Here is a 12857-nt window from a genome sequence, read left to right on the forward strand (position 1 = left end):
CTCTATATATTGAGGGAAAATTTTAAGTTATTTATTTTGGTTGTGTGATAATTTAAGAAAATTGTAATAATTAAATTTGATGGTTTAGTGTTGTGTCAGTCTGATTTGATGATCGGATAATAATACATTATAATTTTTGAATAAAGGCTATAAAGCTAGCATCTAGTTGGGGGATCTGGCCTTTGTTTTTCTTTTATTTTTTTAAATTTATTTTTCTTAGTGATTAAAAAAATATTATTTAATAATATTATAATTATATATATATATATATATATTTTAGCCTAGCGGGAGCGGCTCTAGACATATTCATAATTTTTTGATAAATTTTTAAGGATGCTTGACTTAAAAATCTTTATCCATGATGTAACCGGTTGGGTTTATAAATGCCTTTATCATTTTTTTAACCAAAATATTAATATAAAAATTAATTAAATTAATAAAATTAAAATTACGTGATCTCTTTCAAATTTCATAAATGATTAATAAATATTAAATAATTATATTGTATATATAATCAATAGTGATCTATTGAATAAAAATTATATAATTAATTTATATAATTATTATATAAAATAATATATTATATATTTTAGATCTTAGTTCAATCTAACTTCAAAACGGGGCTAAAAATCATATTTTGTTAACAAACTAAAAAAGTTTCATACTTTAGGCATAAATATATTTTACTTAAATAAATTTATATATTAAAATTATTTAATGTAATAAGTTAGATTATAAAGATAATTTTATTATTTAATATATTATATAAAATTATATTAATTTATAAATTTATAAATTTATTTTATGATTATAATACTTCTCTTTCACTGCAATTTATTTAATTTACCAAAATGTTTCCATCTGTTCTCTTTGATCCAATGTTTTCATGCTGTATTGGAGATTTTCTTTGTTTTCTTTTGATGATGGGTCAATAGATCATTGAATGCATAGGTCTTTTTATTTTTTCAAAATATACGATATATCAAATTAAATGACAGTATTTCTCTCGTTGCCCATCGCCTCTTCCAGAAAGCATTTTCATTCACCAGGGGAGGGGGGTTGATGCTTCGGCTCCACCCACCTCCCCTCCTCGCCATCCACTGTGGCTCCTTTACTGGTTTTATTTATTTTCGTAGTTATTTTCGTAGCTTTTTCATCGTAATGCCGAATCTTGCCTATCTATTGCACTCTGGTTACCTCCAACCAGCATGCGCCCACTTTTCCATCTTTCCAGCTGTCGATCTTCAACCTCAAGGAAGAAATCCGTCATTTGGCTCAGAGCATTCGCTGCACGCGTGGCACTTGCCGTGCGTGTCTCCCACGGGCAACCGCGTCCTGGAGCAGATTTTGAAGCCACATGCAGCTTCGTTGGTCTCAGAGGTCTCCAACCCTTTGGGTCTGCCAATTCGTTCACCTCCTGAGGTGGCGCGTCTCTTACAGGCGTCGCCACTGCCAATTGTGGCCCTTCATCGGCGACTCGGCTTAAGTTTTGGCTATTATATATTATTGCTTTTCCTAACTAGTAATCTTGCAGGAGGGGTTGTGAATCTCGCCAAAAAGCATCTTTTGACAACAACTAACAGTGCACTCGCCACCTTCTCTGCTTCCAGCAGTGGTCTTTATTCGTCTTTTTATAAGATGTCATCCTTTCATAGGACATGGGTAGAGATCAAGAAATTGATCCCAAATAAATCTATTTTTTTTCACCACTTCGTACTGTTATTTATTGCTTTGGGATGTTTGTTGGGGAACCCTACTCTCTCCTCATGTATCATATTTGTAGTTTAATGAAATCAACTTTCTTAAAAAAAGTGACAGTATAAACGATGAGAAGAGAATCCAACAAATAGTCAAAACAACAATAAAAAATGCTTTCTCGATAAAAAAAAAAAAATCTTGTAAAAAGATATGATGTAAGTCATGCACTAAAAAGTGATAGGTAGCTTTTGATGTCATGTTTCGCAGCCTGAGTAACTCCACGAGGCCCAGCTCACACATGCAGCAATGAAGAAATGAGAGTTTCGGGGTGACGAGAGATACTTAGGATGTTTTAAGTCAGTATGTAATTCTTTGTGAGAGTGTTACAGAAGCTTGAGTATGAAGAGTGTCTGAGAGCCCTCCCCTCACTGAGGGAGAGGGTATATATACCTGGCTGGGGCAACCCCTGGAAGGGGGGATTATGGGGGTGGTGCTCCGTATTGAGGTAACATCTCCTTGCGAATTCTATGTTGTGCGACAATCCTGCAGGGCATGATCTTGGCGACCACTGACACTCCAGAAGGCATATTGTAGACCCATAGGCTTCATTGAATGCGATGTGATTTCTTTGTTGTGGCGTGCCCATCTATGCATCTCATTTAATGCAGCATGAAATTAGCTAGATGCACCTACTCCTAACCTTGCACTCTGGGGGATGTTGGCCAGTAGAGGTGTTAGACAATCTATCCTTTGACCCTTGATGAGCTTGTGTTGTCCAACTGCTTCTTCTCCTGGGATTCCTGGGTCAGCCTGGTTCGGCCCATTCCTAGTTTTCGGGTCTTTGGTTTGCTGGCTTGTGAACTAGGCTCCATTGCAAATATTATTTTACTGCTGGGCATATGGCTAGTATATTTTAATTTTTTTTATCTTTTATATTTTTTTCAATAATTTTTTAACCTCTTTAATCATTAATAAAAATACCAAAAATATAAAATTTTACTAATAATTATTTTCTTAATTATTAGTAGGACTGTTCATCCGAGTTCCAACCCGGGAATCCGGGTACACCCGGGCCGGAAACCGGGTCTGAAATCCGGGCTGAAACCCGGCCCGAGTTAATCCGGATCAGACCCGGTTTGAAACCCGGATGTACCCGGGTTTTGAAATAACCGGATTCCGGGTTCCGGGTGAACCCGGGTTTTTTGTTTTGTTTTGTTTTTTTTTTTTTTTTTTTCAGTGGCCATAAATTATGTGATTAAGACTATAAATTGATCACGTTTTTCCATTTTTCCATTTTTACAACAATTATCAAGATATAAACCAATCATAAAAATGGAATGCTATAAAAGTTACAAGCACCCACTTGATTAACAAACAATATAACAAATTAAATCTGGAAAAACACATCCATAATAAATCTGGAAAAACAAGTATGTTAAATTATTTAACTTAAATATAGATAAACCAGGTATGAATAAGCTAGCAACAAGAAGAGAGCTCTGTAGTGGATTATGGCAATTTTGAGCAAGCAGCCAATTCCAAAATAATCAGAAATTATCAGATGTTTCTCATTGCATGTGCTCCTGTTACTGAGTTGAGTAATCAGCCAACATAACAGTAAAGGTTCTTGGAATAAGTTGTCCCAAATAGCGCTCCCATCAAACAGAAAGACAAAGTACAAATGGGCTGCATTAGTCAAGAAACAGAAAGGATATTATTTGTTGTTGTTTTTCAGAAACAAAACTTATATAGAACTGTTAAAACAATGGTGTAAAGTATATATATATATTTTTTAATGAGACATGTCCACTCTCACAACCATACAAAGCTGTTTGCTTTCAGAGAATTGAGCAGAATTTTCTTTTATAATTGCAGGTATTTTGTTACTGTATAGATATTTTGTGCAGTGTTATTAAATGTTTAATAATATGATGAGATTTATGTTTTGTGTTCATCTCTACTTCATATTTTTGGACATAGGGTTTGGGCATAAATACATAAGATTCAACTAATTTGAGCGTGAAGTTAAATTAAAGTTCTCACTGCAGATTCACTAGCCATATATATTCAAACAATTTATTGCGCTACTTAGGATTCAATCTATGATCATTCAGTATAACAATTTTTGTTTCTTTATGCAAAGAGATAAAAAATCCAAAAGCACCCAAATGAGTACTACCATAGACAAAAAAACTAAAAAGAGAGAGTGATCACTGGCATATTTCTCATCTACAGAAGAATCCTAGAATAGACCCCACTAAATTGCACTGAAGTTTGAAAATGTGAAGAACAGAAACAAAGTTATTTTCAATCCATTCAAAACATAGGGTGATTATATCCATTCAAAACAATTTTTGTAAACACGAAGGAAACTTCTGAAAAATGTATCAATTTATATGATGTAGTCCTTCCCACTGCCCATTTTTCTATTTATAAAAATGAATCATTCAGATGTGAACAGATGGGTTGCATTAGTTATTAGGACTCCATTAGTTACACAGATTTCTTTACTTTCACAAAAAAAAATTTCACTTACTCTAGTTTTTCTTCAACATGATTGGAAAGGCTGATTCACAACAGCCTGCTGTGAAGCTAAAGCTAGATAATCATCTAAAAAAATATTAAAAAAACAGAGTTAGATATATATTAAATTAAGTTAGATAGATATTAAAAAAATATTTCAAGTCTCAAACTTACCTTCAAGGTCCATCAACTCTATGTATTCTTCCAACTCCTGGATGTCGACAGGTTTGGTCCTTAACCAATTTTGGGTGCAAATGAGAGCTTCGACAGTCTCTGGAGACAATGAACTCCTAAAAGGATCCAAGATGCGTCCTCCAGTGCTGAATGCGGACTCCGAGGCAACAGTGGAAATGGGGGTGGCTAACACATCACGTGCTACCTCAGCAAGAACAGGATAATGGGCAGCATTAACTCTCCACCAATCCAAGATATTAAAATTGAGTGATTTTGGTGCACATCCCTCCGACAAATACCTATCTAGTTCTGATCTAAACTCCATGAACCCTTGCTCCTCAAGGTATTTCTCTAACTCACTATCAAATTTAGTCGAGCTACTAGAAGAAGTAGAAGTAGTGCTTGGCCTCTCTTGAGCCACATTAGAACTCCGCCCAATAGCCACACGAAATTTGTTATATTGCTCAATCAAGCGGCTTAACAAGAGTTTAACCTTGGACTCTATCTTATCCCCCATCTCATCCCCTTTGCATCGTCGCAACCAAAACCTCATTGACAACATTTTGTATCTTGGATCAAGCACAAATGCAACATATATCATCAAGTTAAACTTATCTGTGCTACCCCAATACTTTTCAAACTTATTTTTCATATTCATGCCCATGGTCCTAGTGATGCTATCATTACTCATGCACATATCAATTAATGTATCTTCGATTGTGCACAATTCTTGGAAATATACATTAGCTGTCACATACAAAGAACCAGAAATGTTCAATGTAACATCATAAAATATTTTCAATAACTCTACAAAAATCTGTGCTTTTTTCCAATCATCACTAGTGGGGTTCACGAATTCATTATCTACATACATATAATAGCGTTCAAAGGCTAATTTGTGTTTTATAGCGGTGCTCAACATCAAGTATGTGGAGTTCCATCTAGTGGAAACATCCAAACAAAGCATCCTCCCGCTAATATTTTCCTCTATTGCACAAGCCTTGAACTTGGAAAACCTTGAAGGTGAAGACTTCACATATTTGACGGCTTCTCTAATTGTTGATATTAATTGATTAACCTCTCTCAAACCGTCATTAACAACCAAATTCAATATATGGGCAGCACACCGCATGTGAAGGAACTCACCACCCAATATGGTACAATCACTATCCTTTATCCTCCTCCTCATGTAATCAACAGCAACATCATTAGAAGAGGCGTTATCAACTGTGATGGTCAAAATCTTATTAATCTCCCAATCATGCAACCCCAAGTCTAACACCCTCCCAATAGTTTCGCCCCTATGATTGGGAATTTGGCAAAACTTTATTATTTTCTTATGCAATTTCCAATTGCAATCAATAAAATGTGCAGTAATGCACATGTAGTTCATGTTTTGCACCGATGTCCAGGTATCGGTGGTTAGACAAATTCTTTGACCATCTAATAATTTCTTTAGCTGTATCTTTTCTTCGTTATACAGCTTAATACAATCCCTTTTTAGAGTGAGTCGGGATGGCAATGAAAATCGAGGCTCTAAATCAGCCACATACTCAATAAGCCCCAAGTGCTCCACTAGCCTAAAAGGCAATTCACACCTAATAAAAAACTTAGCGGTTGACACCCTAAGTTTTTCAGCGTCATACTTTACTACACCTTGTGGGCTACATACTCTTCCCTCCGCATCCCTTTTACCACTAGAGGATTTACTTTTTCCAACTCCTTTAATCCTAAGAGGGGAATTTTCACATACATTATAAAGGTGGTGATTCATAGAAGAAGTGTCATTCCTATAGTGGCAACTATACTGCTTACTACAATGATTGCACTTAGCTTTTGGGTTATTGGGGTCAAGAGGTAGCACTTTCTCAAAATGTTCCCAAACCACCGATTGGTTACTAGGTGTTTTCTTGGATTTTTTGGGTAAAGGTGGGATAGAATGGGTAGGCTGTTGTGTATATGTGGATGAAGAAGTTGGTAGATTCCCATGCTCTTCCACATCAACTGAAAGAGAAATGGAGTCACTACCAACCCCTTGAGTTGTACCGACATTACAACTCACAGAATCTTCTTCCATCTGTTACTGAGTAACAAACACAGTAGAATAAAAAATCAAACACAGAAAACAAATAACTGAACATTATATAAACAAAAAAAATAATATTGAGTTCAGAGACTAAAGAAATATTTTCAAACTCTGGTCATAAGGGGCACTTGGCCCTTGTTTTTCTGCTGTTGATTTGTTTCATGAGGCACCTTATCAATTAAACTCCAAGATTGTAAAGTTAAAGAGAGATTTATAATATAATTTTTATTTTAGAATTTAAAATATTTATATTTAAATATTAATATAAAAAGAGATGAGATAATTTCATAAATTTGTGAAGGCAAACTCTGGTCCTTGTTTTTCATAAGGGGCACTTGGCCCTTGGCCCTTGTTTTTCTGCTGTTGATTTGTTTCATGAGGCACCTTATCAATTTAACTCTAATAAGTCTATTGGATGTGAATATCATTTCAATTTAACTCAAATATATTATTTCTAAAATTTATTATCTCAAAATTAAATTCATGTTTATCATCTCAAAAGCAATAAAAGATGTTTTAAAAACAAGATGGTAACATGTTTAGTAGAATAACACAATTTATTAGAGTATAATGCAACATGTCAATTTATTTACAAAAGTAATCAAGAAATTTATTGATGGACATGGCAGTCAAGTAATCATCTAATTACATATAATTTAAACATAACATTTTACATAATTCTCTTCTACTGTACTAAATATACACACCTATGATATTTGATAACCATTAAGAAATTGAAGTACAGGGTTGAATCATACTTAATGTGTCGTGGGAAGGTGTGGTTACCTTGCTTCAACTTGGTAAGGGGGGTTCATCTCTTATATGCTTTGCATGATCTTAATAGGTATTAAAAAGAAGGTGAAGCATTTTCCATCCAGAAATCTTCTTATTTATATTGGGATATACAGAAAGTAGCTTGACAAAGCTTTGAAAATTTGAATAGTGTTACACTGCTTTACTTAATATTCTCAAAATCTCAAACAAGATAATCCAGAGAAGGAAAGAAAGCAATCTCTGGAAAGAAAGCAGTACAAGATGCATTACAAATTAAATTTCTCACGCTCATAAGGTTTCACCGTTTCGTTGGCAATAAAAACAATTAAAAATGTGAAAGTCCCAATTAATTTTCTTATATTTCCTCAAAATCATAAAAAGGTTGTGCAAGATTGGCAAATGTGAAAGTCCCAATTAATTGAAAAAAAAATAAATAAAGAGATTCTATGCAAAGGCTAATGTCCATGAATGTTTCTAGGAATTAATTGGTGGGATTTAGTAATAAGTAAGATCTTCTCATTTTTACTTAAAATGGATATGTTTGTTCAACACAAAACATGAGACTTTGACATAGTCTGATATTTCATAAAAGCAAAATCTACTGTGAACAGAATTTATTTATCTATCATAAAAGCAAACGTCACAGCTCTATCATAGTGGGTTAATTTCCAATTTCATTCAGCCATTCTTCTACATATGGGATTTCAATTCTCTCTCAACCCAAATGAGCAGAGACAAAAAATAAATAATACTACATGTACCAAAGCCATACATCTGGTACCTCTATTTCTAGAAAACCCAAACAGATCGGAAACAAAAAAAGGCAACATATAAGAAGAAAAATCCCTTAATGCTATCGGCAGAGAAGGAAAAAAAATAGAGAAGAAAACAAACACAAAAGAAAGAAAATAAACCCTAATGCTATCGGCAGTCTAAGCTAAACAAACACATTATATAAGCATCTACTTACAAAGATCAGCACGGGGATGACGATGAGGCACGAGGGTGAAGAAGCTAGAGTTTCGGAGAGACTCAGAGAGGGACGATGGCTATGGTTTTGGAGAGATTGAGAGAGGGTTCGGCGCGAGACAGAGGCAGGAGATGGGTTTGGCGTGAGTGAGACGGGTTCAGAGGGTAGGGTTTTTTTTTTTTCCCACCTTATATACACCCGGTTAACCGGGTTCCGGATTATAACCCGGGTCTCATAACCGGGTCCAGACCGGGTAGTACGGTCATAGGAATGCGGGTTTCAGCCCGGGTCAAATCCGGGCCGAAACCCATAACCGGGAACCCGGTTTTCCGGGTTCCGGTCCGGGCCGGTTAAAAACCGGCCCGGATGTACAGTCCTAATTATTAAATAAAAAAATAAAAATAATTGAGCTGTAATTTTAAATTATAATTTTGAAGGGCTCCATTAGCATTTTCCTAATAAGATTATCTACGAGGCTTCAAGCTAAGCTAACAATGAATATTGGGGGACTCAAAAGTACTTGCTTTTTGGTCTGCTAATTGGGGAAAGAGGAATAGAGAGAGAGAAAGTCATGATCAGTGGGTCCCACGAATTACTTTTTGAAGAGAGAAAATGATAATGTCAATGAGTCCTGTTACTTTTGGAGGGGAAGAGAAATGTTGAGAGAAAGTCTGGCTTTTTCTTCTGCATTTTGTTAGTGGGTTTCAGGAAGTCTCAACTTGAAATGGTCTAAGTGAAGATTCAAGTATGCTAGGATGTTAGATGATGTCCAAAATTGGGTAGAGCGGAGATGCTGAGCCGTTAAATAATGTTTGGGCGATGAAACGAGAGTTTGTTTTTAAAATATTTTTATAAACTTTTTTGTAAATATTATTTATATAGAAAATATTTTTTAGTTTTAAATTTTAAATTTATCATTTAATTATTATTTAAATACAAAAAAAGTAAAATTTTACAGTTTTAAATAAAATATAAAACTTAATGCAGTCTTTCTAAATTTCTAAAAACATAATATTAACAAAATATATTTAACTTTTAATATTATAATATTTTTACTTATTTATTTTTAAATTTGAAAAAATATCTAAACTCAAATCTAATATTAAAAAATAATGAGAAATGCTACAGCCTAAACAGATTTAAAAAAAATAAATTTACAAATTGACATGATGTCGTATAATATATGAGGTCTATTTTATAATAAAAATAATTTTATAATCAAATCTAACGTAATATATCAAATTAATTTATAAATTTAATTTTCTTGTATCACTAAATGGCTCAGGGATTTCTCTTCTACTAATGTTCATGAAGGTGTCCGGCACTTTAGTTACGTTTGGACATTAAAACGAAATGGAATAAAAAATTTGTAAAAAGTAAAATAATATATGAATAATAGTCAAATAATTTAAGTTAACATGATTTATGTAATTTAAGAAATGAGATAGAAAAAATTAAAAAAAAATATATAGTTAAAATATTATTAAAATATAATTTTTTAATATTATTTTTGTTTTGGAAGTTGAATTTTTTTTTGTGTGTGTTTTGTTTGAAATATTGAAAAAATTATAATAATTAGATAATTATTAAATGAAAAATTAAAAATTAAAGAAAATATTTATTATTTAAATAATAATTAAATATAAAATTAGATGTGTTGGGGGCTATGTAAACGGTAGGGACAGAGAAAAAAAACTAAAATTAATATAATGATTTAGGCTGGTATAGTTAACAAAAACTAAACTATCTCATTTCATAGAATTATTATAATTTTTTTAAATTTTCATAAAAGTATAATAAATCATTCAATTTTTTTAAATTTTAAAACAAAACTAATATTAAAAAAATTATATTATAATAATAATATCAATAAAACATTTCTTCTCATTTATACTGAGTAACTAAATGAGTCCTTAGCGCCTCTTCCGCCATTACTATACGCAAGCATTAGAGTCTCAGTGGTACTTAATGCGATTTTAGGGATAATTATTAGGATCTTAATTATTCCTCGTCTTTGCATTTTCCTTTTAATTTTTTATATTTATTTTAAAAATTAGGTTTATTTTAAAGTTGGGAGAAAATAAATATATGAATAAGGATTTTGGGTTTTGCAGCACCGCATTTGTGAAAAGTCTATTTTGGTTAATTTCAACAATTTAATAAGTTTTAGCGTCCGTATAATATTTAAGACAATATTTATATAAATAATAAAATACATAAGAAACAACTTTACATGTATAAATTATTTCTCTAGTAAATTCGGACCACACTTGGTATTTTCACTTCCAAATAATTTGGTATCCGTACTCTAATAATTGGTCCGGATCCGTACTCTCCCTCTCATTTTGCCTCAATTTATAGAGTCCATGGCTCTCATCAAATTGATGCACAGACAAAGATGGCTACAAATCCCAGCAGCAGCGAGACCGAGACGATAATTAGCTTGAAGCTTCTCGTAGACAAAAGCTCAAACAAGGTGGTGTTTGCAGAGTCCGGAAAGGAATTCGTGGACTTCCTCTTCGGACTTCTACAGGTACCTCTCGGTTCCATCATCGCACTTCTTCGGGATAATGACTTGGCACCTGGGTCAGGGTCCCTAGGAAGAGTCTATGAGAGTATCGAAAACCTTGACCCCTCCTATCTTCTTCCAAACCAAACCAAGGGTTCTCTCTTGAACCCTAAACCAGCATTCCAATCTTCAAGTCTTACCCCTCCATTGCTGCAAAATTTCGTTTCACCTGACCAAGAGATCAGGACTGAGTCCGTTGTGTATTACGTGAGTCCCCTAGATGGGCTTTTTGGTGATCTGCCACGAACTAGCCGCCGCGCCAAAGGAATTCCAAACAATACTGAGAAAGGGTATGTTAGAGGTGTGGTGACATACATGGTTATGGATGATTTGACGGTGAAACCCATGTCAACCATTTCTAGCACTGCCCTTCTGATCAACACTTTAAACATCAAAGACATGGGTTCTGTCCAGGAGAAGAAGGTGGAGATTGACATTAAGAAGGTTAGATCTAGTTAATTCTTTCTTTTTCTTCCGAGAAGAAAAAGTGTTTTTTAAATGTTTCTACTGTCATTTTTGATTTTGAGTTTGTGCTGCATGCATTCTAGGGCTTGGAGCTGCTAAAGGTTTCACTCTATTCCACCACAGTCTTGACAGACGTTTTCCTTGGGCACAGGGATCTTTAGTATTTAGTAATCTTTCAAGCCAATTCGAAGAAACATGACTATTTAGTATGGGTATGTGTGTAAAAGTATTTTGCAAGGGAAGTTCTTCATCCATGATTTAAATGGTTTTAGGAAGAAAAATAAGAATTTCTGGGTTGTGTGTATGTAACTAGATCTGGGTTTTAGTAAAGATCAGAGCTATGTATTTCCTTTGATTCTCCTTATGGTTAATCATTCTGGTAATTCTTTTTCGTTTCTTCTTATCTTGGAAAATAGTTCTTTAAAAATATTAGGATGATTTAAGAGAAAATCTTTATACCAGTCGATCTGTTTTTCCTCAAATAACAGCTATCCTATTGAAGGTTGACACGTTAATAATCTATTGTACTTACAGTGGATCAGCATGCATGATACAAAATCATCACTCTTTCAATTCTTCGGCTGAGTCCATTTGTCTCTCTTCTCGGTCTCTCTCTCAAGCCGTCGCTGTGGATCTGTTTCTCTCCTTTCTCTCACTATCGCTCTCTCTATCATCACCGTCGCGATTAATAATTTTGCGATTTACAATTTCCTTGCTCCTCTACTTCTGTGACCCGAGTCTTCTTCCTAAACTGCATCTTCCATCGCCTCACAAGGTAACACTACTCCACTAGTAGATATGACATGGGATATTGATGATGAACACAGGCCTGTGCAGGGAGGTTGGTGGAGAAGAAAGAAGGTGAAGGGACAGGCAAGAGAAGGTCTGCCTCCCATTGGTTGGTGTAAAAAGCATATATTCTGAAGGTTTTGGTCGTACGGTGGGATGGCTTATGTTTTGGCAATTATCCGGTGTGATGGCTCTTATGAGTTTTGTGTAGAATTGCTGATGTGGCGCATTTTTATTAGTGGCTGTTAAAGCCTTTGGAACAGATAGACCGTTTAGAAGGAATTTTGTTATATACAAACACAATCGCGTACTAATCTGTATACTACTACTGATTTATTCATATTTAAAATTTAAATTAATACTATTTTTAATAAAATATATTTTTTAATCAATCACATTACATTAGTGTACAGATTAGTACACAATTGTACTTATAACAATATTTACCTGAAGAGCCACTCATGATTTAAACGGTCATTTTTTACCAAATTTTTTCATCTTTCATGCTAAAAACAATTTACAATTTAAAACGGATGGAAATTACGTCTTTTGTCAACTTTAAATTCATTCTTATATATATATATATATAATATTTATATAGATATATATGTACCAACGAAAGAAAAATAATAATTTGAAACAAGTAATAAAAGCTAATTCAATAGCGCCCATGCAATGAAAAATAATTTAGTTGACATAGAGAAGAAAACCTCAATTAAATTTGAGTACGTAAAATGTGACATGTTCTCACTATTACGTAAACGGTAAATCCAAACATATCAAATTTATAATTAACAAGAAAATGCACT

At 33.7% G+C, this 12857-nt stretch overlaps 1 protein-coding gene across 1 annotated transcript; it reads left to right on the plus strand.

The window, feature by feature from the left end:
* The first annotated feature begins 10532 nt into the window (after nucleotides 1-10532).
* On the plus strand, nucleotides 10533-11650 carry LOC122293216. Its single transcript, XM_043101728.1, has 2 exons — nucleotides 10533-11238; nucleotides 11343-11650. Exons 1-2 carry the CDS (start codon nucleotides 10624-10626, stop codon nucleotides 11418-11420), a joined length of 693 nt encoding a protein of 230 aa, XP_042957662.1. The 5' UTR covers nucleotides 10533-10623; the 3' UTR covers nucleotides 11421-11650.
* The last annotated feature ends 1207 nt before the right edge of the window (nucleotides 11651-12857 follow it).

This window comes from Carya illinoinensis, chromosome 14, assembly GCF_018687715.1.
Source record: "Carya illinoinensis cultivar Pawnee chromosome 14, C.illinoinensisPawnee_v1, whole genome shotgun sequence".
Taxonomy (NCBI): Eukaryota; Viridiplantae; Streptophyta; class Magnoliopsida; order Fagales; family Juglandaceae; genus Carya; species Carya illinoinensis.

What these genes read in the sequence shown, in the direction of transcription:
- LOC122293216 (XM_043101728.1), top strand. Translation starts at nt 10,624, where the DNA reads ATGGCTACAAATCCCAGCAGCAGCGAGACCGAGACGATAATTAGCTTG. An exon ending in TGGAGATTGACATTAAGAAG is followed by an intron (nt 11,239 to 11,342) that starts GTTAGATCTAGT and finishes CATGCATTCTAG; the next exon opens with GGCTTGGAGCTGCTAAAGGT.